The sequence below is a fragment of the Excalfactoria chinensis genome, chromosome 5, assembly GCF_039878825.1.
Source record: "Excalfactoria chinensis isolate bCotChi1 chromosome 5, bCotChi1.hap2, whole genome shotgun sequence".
Taxonomy (NCBI): domain Eukaryota; kingdom Metazoa; phylum Chordata; class Aves; order Galliformes; family Phasianidae; genus Excalfactoria; species Excalfactoria chinensis.
Window position 1 is genome coordinate 42,488,533 of NC_092829.1, and position 15,328 is coordinate 42,503,860.

Sequence of the window (15,328 nt, forward strand, 5' to 3'; positions counted from 1 at the left end):
ACCAAAACTTGGCACTGAAAAATCCCAGCATCTCTTTCATGAGTTGATAGTGTGTACCAAACATTGCCCTACTACACTTGTCCCCTCCTTCCCCCCCCTCCCCATTAAATAGAGCTTCTGTTTCCAACTAGGTGGAAGTTTTAATTGTAGAAACACATGGATATGCAGCTGTTTGGACACATACAGCCTAAATAAAGCAGAGTGTTGGCCCACTGGCTTTGCTCAAATGTCCGTCCTGAAACCCCATCCCAGGAATTCCGGTTGTGTTCAGTCTAGTCTGAGGGTGTTAAAAACAGGGTGGGAGCAAAGCTCTAGTAGTTACAGCAAACACTAAGAAACGGGAGATGAAAAATCATGGTGTGCCATGGAAGAAACGTACTTTATGGGATGCTGTTAGTCTGCTTTGATAAATCCTCATGGAGGCTTCTTTCATGACACAGCTCTGCTAGGAGCTGCTTGCACTGCACTTTAAAGGGTTTTCAGGAAAAAAGAAACCAAACTGCTGTTTGTGCTGTCTCGGATACGCTGGGAGCTGGGACAGCAGCTGTTTTGTATTGCCATTGCTCCTGGAGTCACCACTGCTCATTTCCAAAGGAAGTGTGGAACCTGAGAATGGAGGGATGCAGTACAGAGTAATGCTGTAGCTTTGAATAAGCAGCGCCCTCCTGCACCAGCCTGCTTTCACTGCAGATGGCAGTAAGCTGTGATGCAGCAGGTGGGCAGTGTGCTCACATCGGAGTATGTCCTGTGCGTGCAGTACCATTTTGCTGCCACAGCTGTTCACAGGTATAGACTGGCTGCTATTCTCCCAAGTAACTTGCAGTCTAAACTGACAGAAAAGGAATGGAGCTGCAGCTGCTCAGTCTGAAGTCCTTTACACCGTACAAAACTTTCCCAGTAACTTAAAAAGAAAAGTGACAGAAATTCAAGGCGCTTTCTCCATCTTATGCTTTATTTAGAGAGCTGGGCTGAGGGGACAGGAAGCAGGAGAAACAGCAGGGACACGATGCAGGAGTTTGGGCTTCTTTCAGGTTTCTTCAGCTGCTCACCAGCAGTGAAGGTAACCCATCTAACCCAGCTTCTTGTTTGTCTCTTGCAGGAAGTCCAAGGGAAAGCCAAATGGTAAAAAGCCAGCGCCGGAAGAGAAGAAACTTTACCTAGAGCCTGAGTACACCAAGTCCAGAATTACCGACTTTGAATTCAAGGAGCTGGTGATGTTACCACGAGAAATAGACCTCAACGAGTGGCTCGCCAGCAACAGTGAGTATTTTGGTCCCGCAGCCCTTGAGGTTGCTGCCCACACCCAAGTAGACACCTCATTCATTCACTGCTTTTTATTGTTGTTGTTGTTTTTTTACTGTTTTCAGTGCTTAGCAAAGCAGGCCTTGACTGTTGATGCCTTGCTGCATAATGCATGGCATTATACCATGAATGGTAACTAAGCTGTCTTATACAAAGCAGCTGTGCTCAGCACTGGGGAGGCTGGATGGGTTCCTTCTTTTGTCTTCCCTTGGTACCAGGGGCATTGAAGTTTCTAAGGCTCCTGAGAGGACCATCGCTTTCCCTTCTGACTGCTCTGCTACACGTGCAGCTCAGCATGTTTCTCACTCAAGCTGTGTGTCTGCCGGAAGCATTGTAGCTTAGTAAGGTTCTTATGAGAGCTGAGTGCTGCTCAACAGCCAGAAGTTTAGGAGTCTTTTGGTCGGATTTCTGCTCTCCATTCCATCCAAGCTTTGGTGGAATTACTGCAAATTGAAACTGCAGCCAGACTGGGATTCAAAAGATGCGAGCGACTGCTGTAATTGAGCGCTGTATCAACGCATCTCAGTTCTGATGCATTTTCTTGTGCTGCTCTTTCATCTGGTTCAAACTGCAGCTCTCACCCAGTGTTTTCGCTTCCAACAGAGTGCAGCAGTAGCAAGAAACTACTTGGATCTGTATTAGAAAAGTTTATGGTGGCTCATTAAGAAGAAGTGAGGGGTCCCACAGTGTGAAAATGTGAATCTCTCAGGAGGTTTGTTAAACAGTAGTAGGGTATTCGTTTTCATGCTGATTTTTTCAAGAGAGATACAGCTTTAGGACTGGTAACGTTGTTTTGTAGCCACTGTGCATCTTAAGTCTGACTTCAAAAGAATGTAGAAAATGGTTTGCCTTCAGCTTGCAACAGAGCATTTTACTGTAAAGGTGAGGCTGATGACAGAGACACTTTCCAGTCTTGCTGCTTTGTGAGTAATAAGAGCTGAAGCCTCGTAGCGCTTTCATCTTAAATCAAAACAAGAGCTTTCATTCTCTGTACCTCTTTGTTTTGCAGTTCATCATTAGACTCATTTAACTAAATCATGTTTAAGTACGTATGCAAGTTTAAGGCGCTGAGGTCACTTAATTCGATCTATTTAAATAATCGTTGGGAGGACAACCGGTGTTTGCAAGTGTTCTATTTCTGAACTTCTTCCCTTTGTTTTTCAGCAACAACTTTCTTTCATCACATCAACTTACAATATAGTACAATCTCAGAGTTCTGTACAGGAGAGTCGTGTCAGACCATGGCAGTGTGCAATACGTAAGTCAGCATTTCTTACTTTCCACAAAGCCTTGAGAGGAGTTTGGGGAAAGATACTGTAATGAGGAGGCACGGGGCAAGCAGGTCTCCGTGCTCAGAAAGGACACGGCAGCTGAGTGTCCTTTTCCCTCTTCTCAGTGGAGGGTGGTGGTGCTGTGGAGGACGAGGAGGACCGGATCTTTGACTGCTGGGAGCTGGTTTTGTAAGGTCAGATCAGAGAGGCAAATTACCACGTGTGCAGCCTGCAGGGAGGAGGAGAACAAGGAGAAAACTGTCCTTACTGGTAACACCGCTGAGATGCCATAGAAGGCAGGGAAGGACAAATGAGCTGTGGAAATGTCAGGGGGTGCTTTTTGATAGCTGGAATGCTGACAGAGCACCAGGCTGCTGACGGCTAACCTCTGGCCTGACGTGAGGCACTGGCTGTCTGCCGGAGCCCCTGGGAGCAGAGGGCACAAGTGGCAGCTTTGCACAGAGTACAGAAAATGTTTTGGATTGGCACTTTCTCTCTGCAGGACTTGGTACACTTGCTAAGTGTTGACCAGTTGTCCCTTATGAAAGAAGGCTTTGTAGTTGTACTGTATGTGGTTTGCTAAATGCAATATATATGGCGAATGTAAGAAAAATTTACCATAAACTCCTCCTCTTGATTAGCACGGTCCAACATAATGGAATATGAGATGTACTTGATTATGAATAAGCTTGTTGTTTGGGCGCTGTTTCCTCTCCAGCACATGTGTTGATAGTCCTGTTCTTTCCTCCTCTTGCCTTTCCTGGAATTAATATAGCCGAGATAGATTCTGAAACCCACAACTGAGCAGTCAGCTCATGGTTCAGTACAGCAAACAAACATCGTAGGGGATGTGTGCAACAGAAGCCAGGGCTCTGCATTGCGTCCCTAATGAGAATTACGCAGTGCTTAACAGGGATCCTTGCTTTGTGCACTAGGCTGCCTTGTTATCTTGCACGCCTGAAGTTAATATTAGGGCCATTCTTTGACAGCGCTTTGAAGAACACAAAGTGTATGGAGGACAATTTTGTGTATAAAAGTTGGAAAGAAAACTGTCAGGAGAGAATATAAAGCCACGTTAGAGGCCCTGAGAGCAGGCTGGAACAGAAAGGAAAAATGTCTCTACTGGTCCCAGATTTTTATCAAAGGCGAACAAGGCGTCCCTCACCCAGAGGTGGTGATCAGTAAAAGTGCTTTGTTGATTCTCGCTCCCTGACTTTCTTGAGTTGGAATTATTAACGCAGTACTGGCTGTCCAAAGAACTGGTCTCACCTGTTGATCTCAAACTGATAGGAAGTAGGGGTTAAGAGGGGGTTGTGGCGAGAAGCTGGTCACTGCTGCTTCGTTCTGTAGTGAGCCTGTAAGCAGATCGGGCTGCAGAATAAAGAAAGGAAGTGCCTCCATGTGGCTTCAGCTGCAGGCTGTATTCTTAGCGGTGAGGGCTGATAGCACAAGGTTCCTGTTCCCATCCTTTGTTTGGGAAAATGGAAAATTACACTAGTAGGGAATAACAGGAAGCACGTCTACATGCGGGTGAAACACTTGGAATGGTTTGTGTTGAGCAAAATGGTAGCCAGTTATTTTCCTGTATTTGGAGGCAGATGGCAGAGGCATGTTTGCAAACTGCAGGCTTCATTTTTGTTCTTGTATGGAGCGCGGGTTCACCCAGCTCTGTGCCTCCATGCGGGTCAGCCTTAAGGGCCCTGTTTATAACTGACTGTGTTCGCCAAAAAACTCCAATGACAACTTTGCATAGCACTTACTTGTATGTTCTGCCTTTCCTAGCTGTTCTCAAAAAGACCACGCAGAACTGCCTCATAGCTGCATATCTCTTCAACTCCAACTGGGCCTGTGACAGAGCCACGTTGCCCCTGCTTTTTTTTTTTTTAAATAAACCAACCCAAAACAAAAAAACCTTTGCCCTAATGAATACTAGATATACAGATGCGTGTTGTGTTGGACAAACCACAGCTGAGCAGATGGATTGTGAACCTGAGTACTGTGCAGTACAGAGTGGATCACTGAAGCACTGGCAACAGTTATTGGTTAACCTGATAGACACGTAGGTGTGATTGGTGTGTTGAGGCAGTCTGGAAACAGACATATAGTGAAACACATAGTGTCTAATTAAGTCCACGCACTCACATTGTGTCTAATTAGATCCACTCACACACATTGTGTCTAATTCCACGCACTCACACACAGTGTCCAATTCCACGCACTCACACACATAGTGTCTAATTAGACGCACTCACACACATAGTGTCTAATTAGACGCACTCACACACATTGTGTCTAATTCCACGCACTCACACACATAGTGTCTAATTCCACGCACTCACACACATTGTGTCCAATTCCACGCACTCACACACATTGTGTCCAATTCCACGCACTCACACACATAGTGTCTAATTCCACGCACTCACACACATAGTGTCCAATTCCACGCAATCGCACTCATTGTGTCTAATTAGACGCACTCACACACATAGTGTCTAATTAGACGCACTCACACACATTGTGTCTAATTCCACGCACTCACACAGATTGTGTCTAATTCCACGCACTCACACACATAGTGTCTAATTAGACGCACTCACACTCATTGTGTCTAATTAGACGCACTCACACACATAGTGTCTAATTAGACGCACTCACACTCATTGTGTCTAATTAGACGCACTCACACACATAGTGTCTAATTAGACGCACTCACAATCATTGTGTCTAATTAGACGCACTCACACTCATAGTGTCGAATTCCACGCACTCACACACATAGTGTCCAATTCCACGCAATCACACTCATTGTGTCTAATTAGACGCACTCACACACATTGTGTCTAATTCCACGCACTCACACACATTGTGTCTAATTCCACGCCCTCACACACATAGTGTCTAATTAGACGCACTCACACTCATTGTGTCTAATTAGACGCACTCACACACATAGTGTCTAATTAGACGCACTCACAATCATTGTGTCTAATTAGACGCACTCACACTCATAGTGTCTAATTCCACGCAATCACACTCATTGTGTCTAATTAGACGCACTCACACACATAGTGTCTAATTAGACGCACTCACACACATTGTGTCTAATTAGACGCACTCACACACATAGTGTCCAATTCCACGCAATCACACTCATTGTGTCTAATTAGACGCACTCACACACATTGTGTCTAATTAGACGCACTCACACACATTGTGTCTAATTAGACGCACTCACACACATTGTGTCTAATTCCACGCACTCACACACATTGTGTCTAATTCCACGCACTCACACACATAGTGTCTAATTCCACGCACTCACACTCATTGTGTCTAATTAGACGCACTCACACACATAGTGTCTAATTAGACGCACTCACACACATAGTGTCTAATCCCACGCACTCACACACAGTGTCTAATTCCACGCACTCACACACATAGTGTCCAATTCCACGCAATCACACTCATTGTGTCTAATTAGACGCACTCACACACATTGTGTCTAATTCCACGCACTCACACACATTGTGTCTAATTCCACGCCCTCACACACATAGTGTCTAATTAGACGCACTCACACTCATTGTGTCTAATTAGACGCACTCACACACATAGTGTCTAATTAGACGCACTCACAATCATTGTGTCTAATTAGACGCACTCACACTCATAGTGTCTAATTCCACGCAATCACACTCATTGTGTCTAATTAGACGCACTCACACACATAGTGTCTAATTAGACGCACTCACACACATTGTGTCTAATTAGACGCACTCACACACATAGTGTCCAATTCCACGCAATCACACTCATTGTGTCTAATTAGACGCACTCACACACATTGTGTCTAATTAGACGCACTCACACACATTGTGTCTAATTCCACGCACTCACACACATTGTGTCTAATTCCACGCACTCACACACATAGTGTCTAATTCCACGCACTCACACTCATTGTGTCTAATTAGACGCACTCACACACATAGTGTCTAATTAGACGCACTCACACACATAGTGTCTAATCCCACGCACTCACACACAGTGTCTAATTCCACGCACTCACACAGATTGTGTCTAATTCCACGCACTCACACACATAGTGTCTAATTAGACGCACTCACACACATAGTGTCCAATTCCACGCACTCACACACATTGTGTCTAATTAGACGCACTCACACACATTGTGTCTAATTCCACGCACTCACACACATAGTGTCTAATTCCACGCACTCACACTCATTGTGTCTAATTAGACGCACTCACACACATTGTGTCTAATTAGACGCACTCACACACATAGTGTCTAATCCCACGCACTCACACACAGTGTCTAATTCCACGCACTCACACTCATAGTGTCTAATTAGACGCACTCACACACATTGTGTCTAATTAGACGCACTCACACACATAGTGTCTAATTCCACGCACTCACACACATAGTGTCTAATTCCACGCACTCACACACATAGTGTCTAATCCCACGCCCTCACACACATAGTGTCTAATTAGACGCACTCACACACATAGTGTCTAATTAGACGCACTCACACACATTGTGTCCAATTCCACGCACTCACACACATAGTGTCTAATTCCACGCACTCACACACATAGTGTCCAATTCCACGCAATCGCACTCATTGTGTCTAATTAGACGCACTCACACACATAGTGTCTAATTAGACGCACTCACACACATTGTGTCTAATTCCACGCACTCACACAGATTGTGTCTAATTCCACGCACTCACACACATAGTGTCTAATTAGACGCACTCACACTCATTGTGTCTAATTAGACGCACTCACACACATAGTGTCTAATTAGACGCACTCACACTCATTGTGTCTAATTAGACGCACTCACACACATAGTGTCTAATTAGACGCACTCACAATCATTGTGTCTAATTAGACGCACTCACACTCATAGTGTCGAATTCCACGCACTCACACACATAGTGTCCAATTCCACGCAATCACACTCATTGTGTCTAATTAGACGCACTCACACACATTGTGTCTAATTCCACGCACTCACACAGATTGTGTCTAATTCCACGCACTCACACACATAGTGTCTAATTAGACGCACTCACACTCATTGTGTCTAATTAGACGCACTCACACACATAGTGTCTAATTAGACGCACTCACACTCATTGTGTCTAATTAGACGCACTCACACACATAGTGTCTAATTAGACGCACTCACAATCATTGTGTCTAATTAGACGCACTCACACTCATAGTGTCGAATTCCACGCACTCACACACATAGTGTCCAATTCCACGCAATCACACTCATTGTGTCTAATTAGACGCACTCACACACATTGTGTCTAATTCCACGCACTCACACACATTGTGTCTAATTCCACGCCCTCACACACATAGTGTCTAATTAGACGCACTCACACTCATTGTGTCTAATTAGACGCACTCACACACATAGTGTCTAATTAGACGCACTCACAATCATTGTGTCTAATTAGACGCACTCACACTCATAGTGTCTAATTCCACGCAATCACACTCATTGTGTCTAATTAGACGCACTCACACACATAGTGTCTAATTAGACGCACTCACACACATTGTGTCTAATTAGACGCACTCACACACATAGTGTCCAATTCCACGCAATCACACTCATTGTGTCTAATTAGACGCACTCACACACATTGTGTCTAATTAGACGCACTCACACACATTGTGTCTAATTAGACGCACTCACACACATTGTGTCTAATTCCACGCACTCACACACATTGTGTCTAATTCCACGCACTCACACACATAGTGTCTAATTCCACGCACTCACACTCATTGTGTCTAATTAGACGCACTCACACACATAGTGTCTAATTAGACGCACTCACACACATAGTGTCTAATCCCACGCACTCACACACAGTGTCTAATTCCACGCACTCACACAGATTGTGTCTAATTCCACGCACTCACACACATAGTGTCTAATTAGACGCACTCACACACATAGTGTCCAATTCCACGCACTCACACACATTGTGTCTAATTAGACGCACTCACACACATTGTGTCTAATTCCACGCACTCACACACATAGTGTCTAATTCCACGCACTCACACTCATTGTGTCTAATTAGACGCACTCACACACATTGTGTCTAATTAGACGCACTCACACACATAGTGTCTAATCCCACGCACTCACACACAGTGTCTAATTCCACGCACTCACACTCATAGTGTCTAATTAGACGCACTCACACACATTGTGTCTAATTAGACGCACTCACACACATAGTGTCTAATTCCACGCACTCACACACATAGTGTCTAATTCCACGCACTCACACACATAGTGTCTAATCCCACGCCCTCACACACATAGTGTCTAATTAGACGCACTCACACACATAGTGTCTAATTAGACGCACTCACACACATAGTGTCTAATCCCACGCACTCACACACAGTGTCTAATTCCACGCACTCACACAGATTGTGTCTAATTCCACGCACTCACACACATAGTGTCTAATTAGACGCACTCACACACATAGTGTCCAATTCCACGCACTCACACACATTGTGTCTAATTAGACGCACTCACACACATTGTGTCTAATTCCACGCACTCACACACATAGTGTCTAATTAGACACACTCACACACATTGTGTCTAATTCCACGCACTCACACTCACTGTGTCCAATTCCACACACTCACACACATTGTGTCTAATTAGACGCACTCACACACATTGTGTCCAATTCCACGCACTCACACACATAGTGTCTAATTAGACACACTCACACACATTGTGTCCAATTCCACGCACTCACACACATTGTGTCTAATTAGACTCACTCAAACAGATTGTGTCTAATTCCACGCACTCACACTCATTGTGTCTAATTAGACGCACTCACACACATAGTGTCTAATTCCACGCACTCACACACATTGTGTCTAATTAGATGCACTCAAACACATTGTGTCCAATTCCACGCACTCACACACATTGTGTCCAATTCCACGCACTCACACACATTGTGTCTAATCCCACGCACTCACACTCATTGTGTCCAATTCCACGCACTCACACACATTGTGTCTAATCCCACGCACTCACACTCATTGTGTCCAATTCCACGCACTCACACACATTGTGTCTAATTCCACGCACTCACACACATTGTGTCTAATTAGACTCACTCACACACATTGTGTCTAATTCCACGCACTCACACACATAGTGTCTAATTAGACACACTCACACACATTGTGTCTAATCCCACGCACTCACACACATAGTGTCTAATTAGATGCACTCACACACATTGTGTCCAATTCCACGCACTCACACACATTGTGTCTAATTAGACTCACTCAAACACATTGTGTCTAATTCCACGCACTCACACACATAGTGTCTAATTAGATGCACTCACACACATTGTGTCCAATTCCACGCACTCACACACATTGTGTCTAATTCCACGCACTCACACACATAGTGTCTAATTAGATGCACTCACACACATTGTGTCCAATTCCACGCACTCACACACATTGTGTCTAATTAGACGCACTCACACACATAGTGTCTAATTCCACGCACTCACACTCATTGTGTCTAATTAGATGCACTCACAATCATTGTGTCTAATTCCACGCACTCACACACATAGTGTCTAATTCCACGCACTCACACACATAGTGTCTAATTAGATGCACTCACACACATTGTGTCCAATTCCACGCACTCACACACATTGTGTCTAATTAGACTCACTCAAACACATTGTGTCTAATTCCACGCACTCACACTCATTGTGTCTAATTAGATGCACTCACAATCATTGTGTCTAATTCCACGCACTCACACACATAGTGTCTAATTCCACGCACTCACACACATAGTGTCTAATTAGATGCACTCACACACATTGTGTCCAATTCGACGCACTCACACACATTGTGTCTAATTCCACGCACTCACACACATAGTGTCTAATTCCACGCACTCACACACATTGTGTCTAATTCCACGCACTCACACACATTGTGTCTAATTAGACTCACTCACACACATTGTGTCTAATTAGACTCACTCACACACATAGTGTCTAATTCCACGCACTCACACACATTGTGTCTAATTAGACACACTCACACACATTGTGTCTAATTCCACGCACTCACACACATTGTGTCTAATTAGACGCACTCACACACATTGTGTCTAATTCCACGCACTCACACACATTGTGTCTAATTAGACGCACTCACACACATTGTGTCTAATTAGACGCACTCACACACATTGTGTCTAATTCCACGCACTCACACACATAGTGTCTAATTAGACACACTCACACACATTGTGTCTAATTCCACGCACTCACACACATAGTGTCTAATTAGACCCACTCACACACATTGTGTCTAATTCCACGCACTCACACACATTGTGTCTAATTAGACGCACTCACACACATTGTGTCTAATTCCACGCACTCACACACATAGTGTCTAATTAGACCCACTCACACACATTGTGTCTAATTCCACGCACTCACACACATTGTGTCTAATTAGACGCACTCACACACATTGTGTCTAATTCCACGCACTCACACACATAGTGTCTAATTAGATGCACTCACACACATTGTGTCCAATTCGACGCACTCACACACATTGTGTCTAATTCCACGCACTCACACACATAGTGTCTAATTCCACGCACTCACACACATTGTGTCTAATTCCACGCACTCACACACATTGTGTCTAATTAGACACACTCACACACATAGTGTCTAATTCCACGCACTCACACACATAGTGTCTAATTCCACGCACTCACACACATTGTGTCTAATTCCACGCACTCACACACATTGTGTCTAATTAGACACACTCACACACATAGTGTCTAATTCCACGCACTCACACACATTGTGTCTAATTCCACGCACTCACACACATAGTGTCTAATTAGACACACTCACACACATTGTGTCTAATTCCACGCACTCACACACATTGTGTCTAATTCCACGCACTCACACACATAGTGTCTAATTAGACACACTCACACACATAGTGTCTAATTCCACGCACTCACACACATAGTGTCTAATTCCACGCACTCACACACATAGTGTCTAATTAGACACACTCACACACATAGTGTCTAATTCCACGCACTCACACACATTGTGTCTAATTCCACGCACTCACACACATAGTGTCTAATTAGACACACTCACACACATTGTGTCTAATTCCACACACTCACACACATTGTGTCTAATTAGACGCACTCACACACATTGTGTCTAATTCCACGCACTCACACACATTGTGTCTAATTAGACGCACTCACACACATTGTGTCTAATTAGACGCACTCACACACATTGTGTCTAATTCCACGCACTCACACACATTGTGTCTAATTAGACGCACTCACACACATTGTGTCTAATTAGACGCACTCACACACATTGTGTCTAATTCCACGCACTCACACACATTGTGTCTAATTAGACACACTCACACACATTGTGTCTAATTCCACGCACTCACACACATTGTGTCTAATTAGACGCACTCACACACATTGTGTCTAATTCCACGCACTCACACACATAGTGTCTAATTCCACGCACTCACACACATAGTGTCTAATTCCACGCACTCACACACATTGTGTCTAATTCCACGCACTCACACACATAGTGTCTAATTAGACACACTCACACACATTGTGTCTAATTCCACACACTCACACACATTGTGTCTAATTAGACGCACTCACACACATTGTGTCTAATTCCACGCACTCACACACATTGTGTCTAATTAGACACACTCACACACATTGTGTCTAATTAGACGCACTCACACACATTGTGTCTAATTAGACGCACTCACACACATTGTGTCTAATTCCACGCACTCACACACATTGTGTCTAATTAGACGCACTCACACACATTGTGTCTAATTAGACGCACTCACACACATTGTGTCTAATTCCACGCACTCACACACATTGTGTCTAATTAGACACACTCACACACATTGTGTCTAATTCCACGCACTCACACACATTGTGTCTAATTAGACGCACTCACACACATTGTGTCTAATTCCACGCACTCACACACATAGTGTCTAATTCCACGCACTCACACACATAGTGTCTAATTCCACGCACTCACACACATAGTGTCTAATTAGACACACTCACACACATAGTGTCTAATTCCACGCACTCACACACATAGTGTCCAATTCCACGCACTCACACACATAGTGTCTAATTAGACGCACTCACACACATAGTGTCCAATTCCACGCACTCACACACATTGTGTCTAATTAGACTCACTCACACACATTGTGTCTAATTCCACGCACTCACACTCATTGTGTCCAATTCCACGCACTCACACACATAGTGTCTAATTAGACGCACTCACACACATAGTGTCTAATTCCACGCACTCACACACATAGTGTCTAATTAGACACACTCACACACATTGTGTCTAATTCCACGCACTCACACACATAGTGTCTAATTAGACACACTCACACACATTGTGTCTAATTCCACGCACTCACACACATTGTGTCTAATTAGACGCACTCACACACATTGTGTCTAATTCCACGCACTCACACACATAGTGTCTAATTAGACGCACTCACACACATTGTGTCTAATTCCACGCACTCACACACATTGTGTCTAATTAGACGCACTCACACACATTGTGTCTAATTAGACGCACTCACACACATTGTGTCTAATTCCACGCACTCACACACATTGTGTCTAATTAGACACACTCACACACATTGTGTCTAATTCCACGCACTCACACACATTGTGTCTAATTAGACGCACTCACACACATTGTGTCTAATTCCACGCACTCACACACATAGTGTCTAATTCCACGCACTCACACACATAGTGTCTAATTCCACGCACTCACACACATTGTGTCTAATTCCACGCACTCACACACATAGTGTCTAATTAGACACACTCACACACATTGTGTCTAATTCCACACACTCACACACATTGTGTCTAATTAGACGCACTCACACACATTGTGTCTAATTCCACGCACTCACACACATTGTGTCTAATTAGACACACTCACACACATTGTGTCTAATTAGACGCACTCACACACATTGTGTCTAATTAGACGCACTCACACACATTGTGTCTAATTCCACGCACTCACACACATTGTGTCTAATTAGACGCACTCACACACATTGTGTCTAATTAGACGCACTCACACACATTGTGTCTAATTCCACGCACTCACACACATTGTGTCTAATTAGACACACTCACACACATTGTGTCTAATTCCACGCACTCACACACATTGTGTCTAATTAGACGCACTCACACACATTGTGTCTAATTCCACGCACTCACACACATAGTGTCTAATTCCACGCACTCACACACATAGTGTCTAATTCCACGCACTCACACACATAGTGTCTAATTAGACACACTCACACACATAGTGTCTAATTCCACGCACTCACACACATAGTGTCCAATTCCACGCACTCACACACATAGTGTCTAATTAGACGCACTCACACACATAGTGTCCAATTCCACGCACTCACACACATTGTGTCTAATTAGACTCACTCACACACATTGTGTCTAATTCCACGCACTCACACTCATTGTGTCCAATTCCACGCACTCACACACATAGTGTCTAATTAGACGCACTCACACACATAGTGTCTAATTCCACGCACTCACACACATAGTGTCTAATTAGACACACTCACACACATTGTGTCTAATTCCACGCACTCACACACATAGTGTCTAATTAGACACACTCACACACATTGTGTCTAATTCCACGCACTCACACACATTGTGTCTAATTAGACGCACTCACACACATTGTGTCTAATTCCACGCACTCACACACATAGTGTCTAATTAGACCCACTCACACACATTGTGTCTAATTCCACGCACTCACACACATTGTGTCTAATTAGACGCACTCACACACATTGTGTCTAATCCCACGCACTCACACACATAGTGTCTAATTAGATGCACTCACACACATTGTGTCCAATTCCACGCACTCACACACATTGTGTCTAATTCCACGCACTCACACACATTGTGTCTAATTAGACGCACTCACACACATTGTGTCTAATTAGACGCACTCACACACATTACTATGCACACAGTGAGTTTTTGATTGACAGCCACATTCTGTTCTCAGTACTTTTTTATTTGTCTTGCTTCTGTTTTATTAACAGCCCTGTCCTTGCTATTATCCCCCTTAGTGTCAGGTTTTTTTTTGTTTTATTAGCAGAGAACAAACTGTACACCATGGGATGTTGTAGCAGATCCGTTCGTTTCATGTTGTCCTGTCCGTGATCTGTGTGTTTGTGGAACTGTCTGTTTTTCCTGATCTCCAGTTATTGAGATTTTGTTTTTCTCCTAAGTGCAGCTCTACTCTTCACTCTTTCATAGTTGGTTTTCCAGACTGAGAAAATGAGGCACACACAGTGCTGTCTCTTGCCAACACTGAAACATCCCTAGGTCTAATACCCGAAATCTCTCAGCGAGGTGCCCTGGACTGTGCTTCTCCACCTTAAAGCTGGACTGGACTCAGGAAACAGTCCTAGCTTACATTTGTACGCTA

The 15,328-nt window shown here is 43.9% G+C and overlaps 1 protein-coding gene across 3 annotated transcripts in view; it reads left to right on the forward strand.

The window, feature by feature from the left end:
- Positions 1-15,328, forward strand: part of MOB2 (MOB kinase activator 2) — a 106,346-nt gene that overhangs the window by 86,871 nt on the left and 4,147 nt on the right. For all 3 annotated transcript variants that reach the window (XM_072339015.1, XM_072339014.1, XM_072339013.1), the window contains exons 2-3: positions 1,100-1,260; positions 2,467-2,560. In XM_072339015.1, coding sequence (XP_072195116.1) covers positions 1,100-1,260; positions 2,467-2,560 — 255 coding nt within the window. The remainder of the gene's footprint in view (positions 1-1,099; positions 1,261-2,466; positions 2,561-15,328) is intronic.